This window comes from Dendrobium catenatum, unplaced genomic scaffold, assembly GCF_001605985.2.
Source record: "Dendrobium catenatum unplaced genomic scaffold, ASM160598v2 fragScaff_scaffold_1400, whole genome shotgun sequence".
NCBI classification, from domain to species: domain Eukaryota; kingdom Viridiplantae; phylum Streptophyta; class Magnoliopsida; order Asparagales; family Orchidaceae; genus Dendrobium; species Dendrobium catenatum.
Window position 1 is genome coordinate 2335023 of NW_021319862.1, and position 16238 is coordinate 2351260.

The 16238-nt window shown below is 35.4% G+C and overlaps 1 protein-coding gene across 1 annotated transcript; it reads left to right on the top strand.

Moving 5' to 3' along the window:
• Positions 1–2342, top strand: LOC110092347 (ubiquinol oxidase 1a, mitochondrial). Its single transcript, XM_020816852.2, has 4 exons — positions 1–501; positions 590–718; positions 810–1298; positions 2044–2342. Exons 1-4 carry the CDS (start codon positions 133–135, stop codon positions 2101–2103), a joined length of 1047 nt encoding a protein of 348 aa, XP_020672511.1. The 5' UTR covers positions 1–132; the 3' UTR covers positions 2104–2342.
• The last annotated feature ends 13896 nt before the right edge of the window (positions 2343–16238 follow it).

The window sequence follows — 16238 nt, forward strand, 5'->3', positions numbered from 1 at the left end:
ATAAAACCCCAACGCATTTCCTATGCTTAAAACCTGCGAAAAAGTTAACAAAAAAAAAAAAAAAAAAAAAGTGCCCTCAAAATTTCCTGGTTCCGTCAACTTCTGCCCCAAATCTCTTCTCAAAGCCCAACGATGATGCCGTCTCGGGTCGGCGGATCGATGATTCTGGTGCGGCAACTAGGCCTGCGAATGTCCTCCACATATTCGTCGTCCGTGGCGGTGGTGCGCGCGGTTTCCGGTGCTCAGTTCAATGATATGTTGTTTGGATCCAGATCATCCTCCGCCGCATCGGCAACGATTGTGAGGTTCTTACCGGTGCGGATGGCCAGTACATCCGCAGCCACGGCATCAGTCGGTGGGAACGATGATGAATCATCGGAAGGGAAAGCCTCTGCCGCCGCGAATCCTTCTGATTCGAATCAGATGACGAGCTATTGGGGCGTCGCGCCTCGCAGGCTCTTCAAGGAGGATGGGTCCGAGTGGCGATGGTCCTGCTTTAGGGTAAATCGAGTCCCTTGTCAGTTTGTTGGTCTTTCTTTAATGAATCGATACTAATCCTAGCGATGGTAAACTTCTCCTGTTGAAATAGCCATGGGATACGTATATGTCTGATACGACGATCGATCTTAAGAAGCACCACGCTCCGACTGTGTTTTTGGACAAAATTGCTTATTGGATGGTAAAGCTTCTCCGGGTTCCCACCGACATATTCTTCCAGGTAAGAACCCTGATCTTATATTTTTTCCATCATTAAAGATTTTCCCATGTTTTGGCGACAATAATTCGAAATCTTACTTTCCCTGACGCAGAGGAGATATGGTTGCCGGGCGATGATGCTGGAAACCGTCGCAGCAGTCCCAGGAATGGTCGGCGGGATGCTCCTCCATCTCCGTTCACTTCGCCGTTTCGAGCACAGTGGCGGGTGGGTTCGCGCCCTGCTCGAGGAAGCCGAGAACGAAAGAATGCATCTCATGACCTTCATGGAAGTCACACAGCCGCGGTGGTATGAACGAGCCCTTGTCATTACAGTGCAGGGAATTTTCTTCAATGCTTATTTCGTGGGCTACCTTTTATCGCCCAAATTCGCTCACCGCGTTGTTGGCTACCTTGAAGAGGAGGCTATCCACTCTTATACTGAGTTTCTCAAGGAGCTCGACAATGGTAACATTGAGAACGTGCCGGCCCCGATGATCGCCAAGGACTACTGGCGCCTGCCACCGGACGCAACGCTGCGAGACGTCGTCATGGTTGTTCGCGCCGACGAGGCTCATCACCGTGACGTCAACCACTTTGCTTCGGTATGTATATGACGTTTCGATTGTCTCTTTTGCTTCTAACATTCCTTACTATTGGTTTAATCGTAAGGTCCTTATTGTAGTGATCCTGTTTAGTTTGGCTTAAAACTGTTAATTGTAAAGGAAACCAGTCCTGATAGAAACTAGCAGGCATTTCTGGATTTCAATGATTGTTCTCGAAGTAGATGTTTTTGAGTGATTTTCTATTTCATGTCAAATCAACAGCTGATAGGCAGAATGTGGAAAGTGATTGATCGAACTTACTATTATGCTGTACCAATATCTTTGGTTCTTATCATATTTTAAGGGATCTATGGCTTAAAATATGATGAATTATTCTGTGCGCGGGCATCGAATCGGAAGAACTGTCAGATTTGTCCCTGCAAACAATAAAAGTACTTCATAGTGCATTTTTATTGATCACAGAGGCAAATCCAGATGATTTTTCTCGTCCGATGTCCGCAGAGAATAATCTCTAGTAAATTAGTAATATGAACACCTGATTTTTTTCCCTGTACCCATATCACAAATTACCTTTGCTTAAATTAACTTTCCAGCACCCAAACATAGAGTGAGCTAGACCAGTTTAAAACTACTACTCCCATTAAGCAATCAAAGCCTAATCTTAGCACCAAATTGCTTGGACAACTCCTTTATGTCATAATTTGACACTCATCAATGGATTGGATTTAATTTCTAGTTCTATGAAGTTAACTGCCCAGTCTAATTAAAACTTTTTGGATCCCAGGACGTTCATTATCAGGGTATGGACCTGAAGCAGGCACCGGCTCCAGTTGGTTATCACTAAATTTGTGACATTGCAATCTATCGCCATGAACTGTTTTGTAGGGGTATGTATAGTTAAGCCGTATCTATAAGCATATCTATTGAGTATCTTGTAATGTTTGCTAATAATGTGGGTATTGAACTAGTTTTTATTGCTTAACTTTGCAAACTTCTATGCCTATTTATTAGTTTTTTTTGTTGATGATGTGATGTAGGCACCAACATTGACTATTATTTTTTGGGTGAAAGATGCTTCTGTTGTAGTTGTTGCTGTTTTCATATGATGCATTCAGAAGTTTTTTTTCTAGATTTGCTAATTCGAAGGAATTTGTATGCTTAAATAATAATCAGACCTTAGGAACAAATTGATGATAGCTTTCCATACGGCCTTTTCCAAACAGAATCAGCGTCAATGCTCCCTTTGTGTTTACACAATTTTTTTTTTTTAATTTTCGGAGGTTACAATAGAACATATACTTTAGAACTAGATTAATCTTTTCCAGTATCAAAGCTACCATAGAATAGTGAACTAAAGATAAATCGCCATATTGTGGCTGGCTTGTAGCTCTCCTCAGCATTATAATCGCCATGAATTTTTTCCCAGCGATTTTTACAGGTGGTTTGAAAACCACCGTTAAAACTCTCATTTTGCACGGATTTTGACCACTAGTAAAGCCTCCACAGTAAACCGAAGCACTAATTATTTTGTTCATCTTCAATAAATGCAGTTGCTCAAATGCATCATTCAGTTTGGCAATATTGACTATGTTTACACCTTGAGCACTTTAACACAAAGATTTACTACTCTCTCATTCAGCCACCACCAGTTAGAGCAGTCTCTCACTCTCTCTTTATTTGATAATAGAGAAATTTGACACCCTCTTCGTATACTCAAAGCAAGAAAAATTGTTGCTCTAGCCCATCAGGTAGTTTACACCTTAGAAAAGTTTCAAGATCTCATCTATCTCTTACAAGCTCAATCAAATAACAACTATCAACACTCAATAATAAACATCAAAGCAAAAAAATAGTATAAAAGAAGTGAAATAATTAATTATTGCACAAGTTCACAAAGGGATTTTCACATTTAGAGTCATTAAATGAAAAGCACAAGGAAATCTCCCACAAGGCACTCTCTCTTACTAATTTTTTAGTCTCTTTTTTTTTTGGTCTCTAGAAGAGGTTTTATATAAAATGCCCAAAGAAGAAGAAGAAGAAGAACAACAACGACATTAAGCCTTTGTCCCTCTACGTGGGGTCGGCTACATGAATCCTTTTTTGTCATTGTGTCTGGTTAAAAGTCAAATTCTCATTTAAATCTAATAAAAAAAGATTATTTCTAATATTTTCTAAACAAGTCTTTTTAGGTCTACCCCTACCTTTCTTAACATAAGTCAAATCTATTACCTCAACTTTCCTAACCAGGTCATCAGAAAACTTCCGTTTAATGTGACCAAACCATCTAAGGCGTCTCTCTCTAATATTATATTCTACTGGAGCTACTTCAACCTTTTCACGTATATGCTCATTTCGTATCTTATCTCTATGGGTCAAGCCACTCATCCACCTAAGTATCCTCATCTCTGCTATACTTACCTTAGTATTATGCTTCTCTTTTGATGGCCAACATTCGCACTACAGGAAAACCCCATATTACCGGCGGACGAAATCCGCCGGAATACATAGATATTCCGACGGAAATATACGTTTCCGGCGCACGTTGTGGCGGAAATCCATACGCCGGTTTCGGCCGCGTCGATAAATTATTTCCGGTGCTAATTTTGCGTCGGAAATTTCTCCGGCGCAGTTTCCGACGAACTACCGGCAAAAAAATGGTTCATTTTCGACGTTGAAAAACGTCTTGATTCCGGTGCCATATCCGCCGGTAATTAGCGTGGCATTATGCGCCGGCCATTACCGGCGGATAAGACGACACAAAGTGTGCGTAGAAACCCCACGAACTCGTTTGCGACGCAAATTGTACGCCGGTACGTACCGGCGGACTGTGCGCCGGTAATTTCCGACAGAACAAAGACGACGGTACATACGATATGATTCGTTGTATCGTCGTTTCCGGCGAACTTCCGGCGCAAAATCCACCGGAAACCTGGAGCATTGACAAAAAAAATATTTCCTTCCCAGCCAACAATCAAATTTCCACACCTGCAAACCTATACAAATATCAATTCTACAACATTTCAATTGTAACATTACAACATATCAACAATTTCACCACAGTTTCACAACAGTTTATAACATTAAAAGAAACAGTTCAGTACTAACAATCAACTAAAAACATCACATTAAAAGAAACTGTTCAATAAAACATGTTCACAGAAATAAACAAGTTCATATAAACTAAATTAAACTACTCTGACTCCGTGGACTCCTCCTCAGGTGGAGCTACGTCTTTTCCACTTAGCTGCTCCCTCATCTTGCGCTTTTCATCCAACAACTGATTGTGTTGCTGAATACTTGTTTGAACCTGTGCTTGCAGCTGAGCTTGCCAATCAGCTTGTGACTGAGCTTGAACCTGTGCTTGCAGCTGAGCTTGAACCTGTGCCCTTCACTCATTTGGCATCTTTTTAATTTCTCTATAGCAAATGTCTAGTGATAACAACCATGACTATAGCAAAAAGATATGAACTTAAGACTAATCCTATATGTAATCCAACCGAAATAGCAAAAAAAATTGAAAACAAAAACCTTCAAATCCCTCTCTAGTCTTATCAACAAGAACAATATCATCAACAAAAAGCATGCACCAAACTACATCCTCTAGCAAATGTCTAATGATAACAACCATGACTATAGCAAAAAGATATGGACTTAAGGCTAATCCTATATGTAATCCAACCGAAATAGCAAAAAAATTGAAAACAAAAACCTTCGGTTATCTCCTCGGCGGCGCGCGACTAGGAAGGAGAGAGGCGGCGCGCGACTAGGAAGGAGGCTCGGCAAAGTCCGGTGACCGTCGACGGCGAAGTCCGGTGACCGTCGGCGATGTCTAACCACGGCGAGCAACGAACGGCGACGGAGGGCGATGGGCGAAGCAGTCGAAGTGAGAGAATGGAAGGAAACAAATGACGGCCAGAGGGGTTCGGGTTCGCGAAATAGGTCTTTTACCGGCGGACGTTCCGCCGGTAATGACACTAGTGACGTCGGTATCATTTCCGACGTCTAATCCGTCGGATATATTTCGTTGAGTTTAAATACGCCGGCGCAATGTCCGCCGGTAACATACGCCGGAAAAGTTCCGCCGTAACGTGCGACGGAAATGGTTCAGGCATCCCTATACCGTCGGATTTTCCGGCGGAACATGCGTCGGTGAATTTACGACGTATTTTGCGCCGGAAAGGTTGACAACTATACGTCGAGCAAATCCGCCGGTAACTGCGCCGTTTATTACCGTCCAGAATTTTCCGCCGGAAAATCCGACGATATTCGCGTGTTTTCCCGTAGTGTCGGCACCATAAAGCGTTGCAGGTCTCACCATCATCTTATAGAATTTTTCCTTAAGTTTGAGAGGGACTTTTCTATCGCACAATAAGACTGATACATTCCTCCACTTCAACCATCCAGCTTGAATTCTCTGATAATATCCCCATCAATTTTACCATCACTCTGAACAATATATCCAAGATATCTAAAACGTATACTCTTATTAATGACTTGATCACCCAAAGTCACAATCACATCACTAGGTTTATTGCTACTAAAATTACACTACATATATTCAGTTTTAGATCTACTCAAGCGAAAACCTTTATACTCTAAAGTTGACCTCCATAATTCGAGTTTACCTTCAACTCCCTCTCTAGTCTTATCACTAAGAAGAATATCATCAGCAAAAAGCATACACCAAGGTACATCCTCTTGCAAATGTCTAGTCAGAACATCCATGACTAAAGCAAAAAGATATGGACTTAAGGTTGATCATTGATGTAATCCAACCGAAATAAGAAAATAATTGGTCAAACCACCTTGTGTTTGAACACAAGTAATAACTCCTGCATAAAATTAGCTAAATTGCAAAGGGTCAATCTTATAGAACGATCCAAGTATCATATAGTACGATTAATTCAAATAATAAAAAAGTATAAGAACCTATTTCTACTTTCTCATCAAATATGATTTTCATAGTATTGTATTATTAGTAATGATAGATATGCATTAATTAACCTCTTAATTTGTATAGCTTAATTAGATTAATTTAGAATTGATTGTGCAATATTATATGCATCATATGGTATGATTAATTTAAGTTTTGAATTAATCTAATTAAAAAAAATAGCCTTGCCATGATAATTTAAATTAAAATTAGGTTTAATTGTTAAATATGATTTGCATCATATAATATATTAGTTCATGATAATTAATTTATGATTTTTTTAATTATTACAAATTGATCTTATCTAATTCTTTTACCAACTCATGTTGTATTGAATGATCTAAATTGTATAGTATGATATAGATCGTATAATACAATTTATTAGAGATTAATATATTTTCTTATGTTTAAATGCTCTTAACTATTTATGTCGCTTACTCTCATGTGTGTGTGCTCATTATTTCATAATTCCTTTACTTCGAAAATCAAATGGAGTACTAAAGAAATAAAAATGTAATTATTGACATGAATAGTATCACCTTGTTATTGGGTAATCCATGACTTATCTTGAAGTTTAACTTTAATTTCATGGATTTTGCCTTATCATTTAAATTCATAATCTTTCTTCTATCATCCTAGTTTCATTATCACCCAACATATTTTTATTTCATCCTTGTATACATTGGTGGTTGTTAATTCTGCTAGTGTATTAGACTAAAATTATCCAATTAACAATTAAGTTTAATTAATTTATGATTATCAAGATAATATAATATGAGCTAAGCCTCAGGGGGTCAATACAAGGATTTTTATAATCAACTTGACCTATGTCCACTCAAATTCCTTCTCCTTAGAAATCCCACTAATAAGGACTCCTTTTGTACCCAACAAGACTAAGAATCCCTTATTAATTTTTAGGTGGAGAATGAACTTTACAAGATCTTCCTTCCAAGCCTAGATTCTCTCCTTCTACTTTCCAATACAGCAGATTTACCTTCACCCTCTTACTCCTCGCAACAGTAGAGATTCTGATCCCATAGCCTCCTTACTTAGTCACAACTCTTCCACCTAATATGACTCTCTCTCTCTCTCTCTCTCTCTCTCTCTCTCTAAATCTCATCTTCAAGAACTCCAACACAAACCTTAGAGGAAAAGGTGTAAGCTAGTGAGGACAAGCATGTGATCTCCCTATCATAGCCCTTGACTCCCTCAAGGAACCCTCATTCATATTCACCCTCTCTTCGAAGTAGTTTGGACAAGCTCTCATGGAGAAAGAGAACACCCTCTTTTTCTCCAAGAATTTTTTTTAATCTCTTGCCTCACACACACTTAGGGTTAAAAGAATCAAAATTAGCTATTTAAAGAGAACTCTATTTTTTATTTAATATACTTATTGAGCGGTACAAATTGTGTTTGTACTATGTGATTAGTTCAATATAAAAAACACTTGAATTTGAGTTCTGTTGAGTCAGACTGTATGATATGAATCATATATATGATTAAATGAATATAATAAAGCATCATCCTGGATGAACAATAGTTTGTCCAACAAATCTTTTATCCAACCAACTGGATCAGCTGTTTTCTCATTGGCACCCTCCGCCCCCAGGATGGATTAAGGTAAACATTGATGCTTCTTTAACAAGGTTTAACAATGGTGGGATCGATGGAGCTTTTAGAGATTCAAAAGGGAGATTCTTGCTAGCTTTTGGAATCAGTTGCATTCATTGGGATATTGGTTTATTGGAGTTTATTGCCTTTCGTTCATTGAAGAAAATCACTATGGAGTGGATGTTGTATGCAAAAGGGATTATTCTTGAAGGTGATAATCTCAATATCATCAATTATTTGCAAAAATAGGTGGAGGAAGGCAATCGTAATGATCTAAATGAAGAAATTGAATATCTTTCATTCTTGGATGGCTTTGGTAAAGTTCTATTTCATTTTGCAAATAGAAATTGTAATAAGTTAGCTAATTTTTTCTGCTAACAAAGCTTTAGAGGGTGATTTTTTTGGAAGAGTTGAGTAGCAAAAAGGTACTTCCTTTGTTAAAAAAAAAAAGGACCTCCTTTGTTTCTCAAATTGTTAAAGGAGGATTGTGATAGGCTTTCTATCACATAGTATATTGTAATAATTTTTTTCTTTATTAATTCAATTAGCATTTTTATCAAAAAAAAAAAAAAAAAAAAATTTTAAAAAAAAAAAAAAAAAAAACAAATCTTTTATTCATTTGTATTGTATGATTCATATCATATAAATTACTAATTTGATTGTTTAATTCTCAGGTCAAAATAGGCAAAATTTGTTAATATTCATGCAGTACGATCAAGATCGTACAATATAATTAGTTCAAATTCCAAATTTGCATTTTTGAAAATCTAGAATTTTGAGTAGGAATTTATCAAAAAATTTGATCATCCTAGATAATCAAGATCATACAATACCATTAGTTATCCTTATTTTTTCAATTTTATTAATTTTTTTATTAAACACTTGATTTAATTTTTGGAACAACTAATCATACAATACGATCGAGATAATACAATTCAGTTTACTAGAGAAATCAAGTGTTTAATTTTGATCGCTACTTGTGAGTATGTACTCGATTGTCTTGCCAAAATACACCTAAATACATGCTCAAGAAAAAAGAAAATACAGGCTTATATTGCAAGTTTTGACTATTCTCAATTTTGCACTTCTTGAAGTATTTCCTTTGACTTGGCTTCTTATATATTATTTTTTAGCTTTAGTTCATATGCCCTACTTAAAGTGTTAGTATAGCAAAACAACCAATACATATTATAGAAAATATTGTGAGTTGTCTAATAATATTTGAAATCATCAAAAGAACATGTAAGGCTCCCGGATTTCAACAATCTCCCCATTTTTTATGATGATAAATATTATTGGTTAGAATTTAAATTTTTAAGTTAGCATTTGATGGTTTTGACTAAACATGTACAAGAATAACATAAACAAATATTGGAACAAAAAAAAAAAAAAAAAAAAAAATTGAAAAAAAAAAAAAAAAAAAAAAAATACAACATAACAAACCAACACTACTACTTCTCCCCTTTGAACATTTCAAAAAGAGAAGGGCAACCAAAAAAAGGAAAACACAACATAATAAAAAGAAAAAGAATATGCAAAAATAAAATCATGCATCGTATGGTCCCTAATTATGTGGTAGTGACTAAAAATAATGCTCAATGGAGGAGAACTGATCCTGAAGCAATGCTCAGTCTTTTTTGCTATCTTTGTGTGATTCTCTCATTGTCAGTGTCTATTTTAAGGTCCAATTGAGTGAAGTGCCTTGTACATGCATCCTGGGGGTAATGATAAACAAGAGGGAAGAGGAAGATAGGCTGGTGCTCCCCTCCTTTTTCTTCTTCCTCCTCTAAATCAGGAGCGAGATCACTAGGTTTTGCCTTACATCTATCACTATAAATAATGTGAAAGGAATTAACTATAAAGAAAGAGGGTTGGTGGTCTCGTGGTGTAGGATATGTTAAGCTATAATTGGCTTATAATATGTAGGCAATGATATGTCTTGGAGTTATGTTCTACTTTCTTCAAGCTCATTAGTTCCTAATTATTTCGTCCTAATATATAAGCTTTAAAGAACTATTCACTTCATCTTTTTATTTATCTACCAAAGCTTCTAATACTTTATCAATATGAATAAATTCAGTGGAAGCAGCTATAAATCATATCCATTAAAATATTTATATCTTCATTCATCAAAATATACAACTATATTCATTTCTCAAAATTTAATTTGCAATAGTTAGGAGATTAGTCATTACATTCAATCTATTTGACTCTATACTTTTGACTACAAACAAATAAATCTAAAAATACAAAGAGGAAAATAACAACCTGAAATCCTTATCAGCCTCACTCTGCAGGATCATGAACCCTAAAAATATATAAAAATTATAGAGTGAACTAACAGCTCAATAAATTACTAGAACCTACGACTGTAATCAATGTAAGGTGGTGGAAATAGTATGCATGTTATCATTCAATTCAAATCAATGTAAACATATAAATGTAAGAACATGTAGTAGTTAATATGAACAATGTTATTTCATATGAAAATATAAATCATTTAAAAACAATATAATTCTTACTCGATGATAAATTGTGATATAGAGGATATGTAGATTCATCTGTCATTCATATGCCCATCATTTACAAAATATTTTATATAAGTCTTCATAAAAATAAATACACTTATCATGAAAAAGTTGTTCATAATTCTATATGTATACATTGTGTATGAAGTATATGCATATATATCATGTTTTTATTAAATACAATGTTTCATGTATCAGATCTTATTAATCATATCAGCCTTACATGTAGTGTCATATGTGTATGCATATTGTATAATATCAATTTCATATGCAATATGTATCAAGTATATCATATTGTTCATGTGATTCATGTGCCCTTATATCAATTTTATCACTCATATCGTGTGCCTTTATCTAGTCATGTCATATATCATGCACATGCCATGTAATATCATGTCACTTATGCAATGTATCATGTATGATAATGTCATATGTATATATAAATAATATAAGTAATATAGAACATCCAGCTATATTTGGTGTTTTCACTATATCAAATCTTATAGGCCATCCCTATAAGATTTAGTGTCATATCACATATTACAAGTAAGGTGGCCTTCATGTAAGAAGTCATCACTTCATATCTGTCAGCATATCATATCATATCAATTAATTTCCTTATGCCTCATTATTCATAACACTTAGGATTATCCCACAAACTTTTTTAAAAGGAAGGCATTTCGGCCCATCCTTTTATATAAGATAACATGTCTCCAGCAATCATATCCAACCATTCTTTCTAGCTTTTACACGTATTTCATATCATATAGAGTATAGTAACAACCATCATACACACTTCATGCAATTATCATAATACTCATTAGTATGTCTATAGTAAGCCAAAGTGCATGATGAACTAAATGAACCATAAATAAATGCATAGCATTTATTTCATGTCTAAATGCATGATACTAGCTCATGATCATTTTATATTCAATATTATACTGCTCATTTCAATTAAAATGACATATAAGCAAAACCACCCAGTGAAATATCAACTAGTCAAAATGCTCAAGATAATAATATTTACTACATATCAAAAGGTACACAATAGAACATCGCTAAAATTAAAGATGTTGCATTTTAATTGATATTTGAAGAGATAAAAATAAGAGAAATGAAAATCATTAAAAATAGAAATAGGATTCGAGTTATCCACCAAGATCAAAATACATTCTTCAATTAGAGCCATGGATGAAAATGACCTAGAGCAAGCTTTCCCACTCTTCTCTTTCTCCTCCTCTCACCCTTCTCTCTCCTCTTCTCTCCTAGACAAATGAAGGGAAATGGGGAGGTGATAGCTGGGGTGAAGGGTTTAAGATAATGCTTTAATATATTTCATTAAAAATTTTAAAGTTTCATGCCCGACATTATAGTGCCAAAAACCTCAGCACTGTTACACTTAATTAATTACCCAATAACCTGAGAGCTGGCCCCACCCATCCCAGCATTGCAGCACTTTCATAGAATAGTTTCTAGACATTTCAGAAAATATAATTTGGCGTTATTATAATTCATACACCTTAAAATGACATCGTCCTTAATATTTCTCACCATATGCCACTAATAGGAAAAATAAAATTATTAATCACTGGTTACATCAATCATCAATCAAATCACATATTCATTCATTCACACATATATATTAATTAGTATGTATATAAATTAGTCAATCATGTAACATGTTATGCAATGCAAATTTATAATAATATTCAAGATAATGAACTATACCATTAGACCTCTCTGGAGCATCTTGCAATTCTTGCAAACTTAAATTATATACCCATAGTTATATGGGTGTTGTCATTACTGGCTGTATGGGCTACCTTTGACTTCTGCTCATATTCCTTCAATCTCATCTACTTATAGAGTATTGACTAGGCATTCTAGATCGTGCAGGTCTTTATATATATGCCTATCTAGACTAATCTAGTTTGGATCTTTTTTTTATTTTTTTATTTTTTTATTTTTTTTTAGTTAAAACCCACGGAGGGGCCTACGCGTTGATATAAGTCAAAATTACACGTCCTTAAGGCGATTATCAGCCCGCTAATGCTCACAGAGCTACAATCAATCAAAAAGAGAAAAAAAATCTAAGGGCCGATTATCCCCATCTACGCAAAATACAAAATAGCCTAGATACATTCTAAGATGGCACAGAAAAAATGCCCAAAATTGAGAAAGCTCAATAAGTATCCAATCAGCCCAAGATTTCTTACCAAAACCTCCCTCAAGGTGGAAGCAGACCTGCAAAAGGATAACAAGGAAAACTAAAGGAATGAAAACACCAAAAGCAACAAGCTTACCAATTATAATCAAGGCCCTCCCAACAATCAATAACGGTTCATTCCTCCACAGTATACTTGTCCCATTGAGAATTAGATTCACAGCCAACCACCAGACAGTCTTCCGAGCAGAAATGGTACCAGTAACCAAATGGATGGCACGAATCCAAACAACCAGACGAAACATGGAACAATAACTCATCACAACAATTTTAACATCACAATTGGGAGAGATAAGCCAGCAGAAAGAAAGATTTTCAAAATTACTGAGTAACCAACCTCAACAGATAAGTTTAAAGATAAAAATCAATGCATTACTGAAAGGATAGAAATCCAAAAGCAAAACCAAAACCAACTAGAGCCCCCAAGAAACTGAAGCACAAGATAACAACATAAAAACAACATTACCCCAATCTAATGTAAGGAGTACCCATCCAGTCCAGGTGAGTAATACCAACCAATTTGGAGGGTAAAGAGGTACTAGCAAATTGCATAAAATCATTCAAATCACCCCCCCAGGTCAGCTAAAAAATCCGCTGTAGCATGCCTTCCCTATGGATATGAGAAATAGTAAAGTTAAAAGAAGACAAACGAAGTTTGATTTCTCTAATAATGTAGAAGTAAAGAGGGTTAGCAGTGCCCTTCCCGAAAATGTATTGTATGATTGTTTGGGCATCCAACTCAATCCAGACATTAGTAATCCCAAGAGAGTTGCATAGGTTTAAACCATACCTTAAAGCCAGAATTTCAGACAAACTCACAGTTTTAATAATAGAGGGACCAGCGAAAGCCAAAATTGTATTGCCCAAACAATCCCGAATGATACCCCCACAGCCAACTTTCAATCTACTAAAAACACCATCAGTATTGAGCTTGTAATAGCCTGTAGGGGGTTTAATCCATCTAACTAAAATGTGATTAGGAGTATGGGAAGAAGAATCCTCCACAGCAATGTCAAAAGCCTTCACAAGATGTTGATAGCTTTTAAAATAATCTAAGTTAATCAGCTTAGCCATGAAAAGCCATCTAACTTTATCTTTAATCAGAGAGATCAGAGACAAAGCATTCATTTTAATGCCGTCATGCTTAGACTCATTCCTACCTTTCCAAAGAAACCAACAAATGATATAGGGAAGAACATTTCTAATATGTTTCTTAGCAGGAAAGCTCCAATCATACAGAATATTCAGAATATTATTATAATTCTTACAAAAATTATCCCCAAACAGATTATCAAAGTAAAGCCAGACCTTAATAGCCACATGACCAAAAGCAAAAACATGATTCATATTCCCCATGTGGTAGCAACATTGACATTTAGAAATGATATAGAAACCTTTTTTCATGAGAATAGTATCAATAGGCATATAATTGTTGGTGATCCTCCATAAAAGAATAGAGTAGGAAGCAGGAATACTTTTTTGCCAACAATTGGAAAAGATATTAGACTTAGGTTGAGAAGACCTTATAGAATGCCACACCTCTTTGATAGCAAAAGAACCATCATTAGATTTATTAAATAAAATGCAATCTTTTTGCTCAATTTGAAGTGGCACATCCAGAATAAGATTTAAAATAAAATTAGGAACCATCTCAGCAAGAAGAGGTAAATTCCAAGCACCATCTTGATAAAACTCAGCCACTTTACAAATACTATTGGACTGAGTATTAAGCAAATTATCAACAGAAGAGCAGCCGAGCCAGTTGTCTTGCCAAAAAAAGATATTCCCACATCCAAGACCCCACTGAATAAAACTTTCAGCCTCCCATTTAATGGTACAAAGGCGTTTCCAAATGGTAGAATCACCCTTTTTAAAGAAACCATTAAGGGGATGTTTACCAACACAATACTTCTTAATCATAAATTTAGACCAAAGGCTAATATTAGATCTCATATTAAACCAAAGTTTAAAAGAAAAGCAATAAGCCATATCAGTAAGGGTTTTAAAACCCAACTTTTGGAAGGGTTAAAGATTAAACCACTAGCCTTTTGAAAAAGACCAAGAAATCTAAACAAAATTTTCAGCATATTTCTAGAGCCATTAGTAAAGATAATAAAATCAAAAAGGTAAGTTGTATGAAGCTTAAATGAGAAACCAAAAAACCACCCTTAGTACAGTAATGTAAGTTCATGTGCTCTCTAAACAGATTATTAAGACCTCTAGAAATAAATTCCGAAGCCAAAATAAACAACGCAGGAGACAGTGGATCCCCTTGCCTTAAACCATGCTTGGAGTTGAAGAAGCCATGGTTTTTGCCATTAATAATCACAGAAAAGAAACAATGCTCAATTCTATTTTAATAAGTCTAATAAACTCTTGATTGAAACCAAGAGCACTCAGCATAGCATAAAGAAATTCCCAATTAAGGTTATCATAGACTTTGGTAATGTCAATCTTAAAAATGAGATTCCCTACAACAAATTTAGCTTCTAAATCATGAACAAGTTCTTGAGCTAAAAGAACATTATCAAAAATAGACCGACCTTTAACAAAGCCCGTTTGCTCAAGAGATGATATTAGGGAGAATTAAAGCCAAACGAGTCATAATAAGTTTTGCAATAAGCTTATTTAAAAAGGAACACAAGCTAATGGGATGAAAGTCACACCAATAATTAGTGGCATTACTCTTAGGAATCAACACAGTGGCAGTAGAAGTAAAAAATTTAGGGTATTGGTTGCCATTAAAGAAATCAATGACCGCATTAACTAAATCATCTTTAATGATATGCCAACATTTTTGGAAAAATTTGGTAGTAAAGCCATCGGGGCCGGCAACAGAATCAGAATTCATCTCTTTTAAAACCGTTTCGATCTTAGTAACAGAAGGGGTAGAAGTAAGCATAATATTGTCATCATCCTTAACGAGCGTCGGGATAAAGGATAAATCCAAATCAATAGATGGAGTAAAGTTTTTATTAAAAACCTCCTTAAAGTAATTAACACCCGACTTATAAATTAATTCAGGATTGTTAAGAAGTTGACCTTCGGGAGTGGTAATTTTGTGAATATGGCTAGTGGCTCTCTTGTGAATAACAATATTATGGAAAAATTTAGTGTTCCTATCACCCTCCGTTAAAAATTTGCTAGCCGCTTTTTGTTTCCAATAAATTTCTTATTGTTCTTGAAGATTAACTAAGTTATCCCTGACCTTATTTAAAAGAAGCCTATTATCCTCAGTTGGAGAATTAAAATGAACCTTCTCAGCAGACTCAACTTGTTTCTCAGCTTCCAAAATATTAGTGAATAAGTTCTTGAACACACACTTGTTCCACCACTTTAAATTTTGCTTAAGACGCTTGAGCTTAAGCCAAAAATGAATCATGCCAGTACAATTATCATAAGGAAAAATTTGAGCCTTCCAATTAGCTTCAACATTAGTAAGAAAAGACTCATGCAAAAGCCACATATTTTGAAATCTAAAATTAGCAGGAACAATGTTATCAAGCGTAGAAATATTCAACAGTAAAGGATCATGGTCCGAAAGGGTACGAGATAAATGTTCGATATGGGTATTTTGATGCTTATTAATCCAAACATTGTTAAAAAGGATACGATCGAGGCGTTGCCACAAAGTGCCTTGATTCCAAGTAAACGCATTACCAGAAAAATCGATATCATGT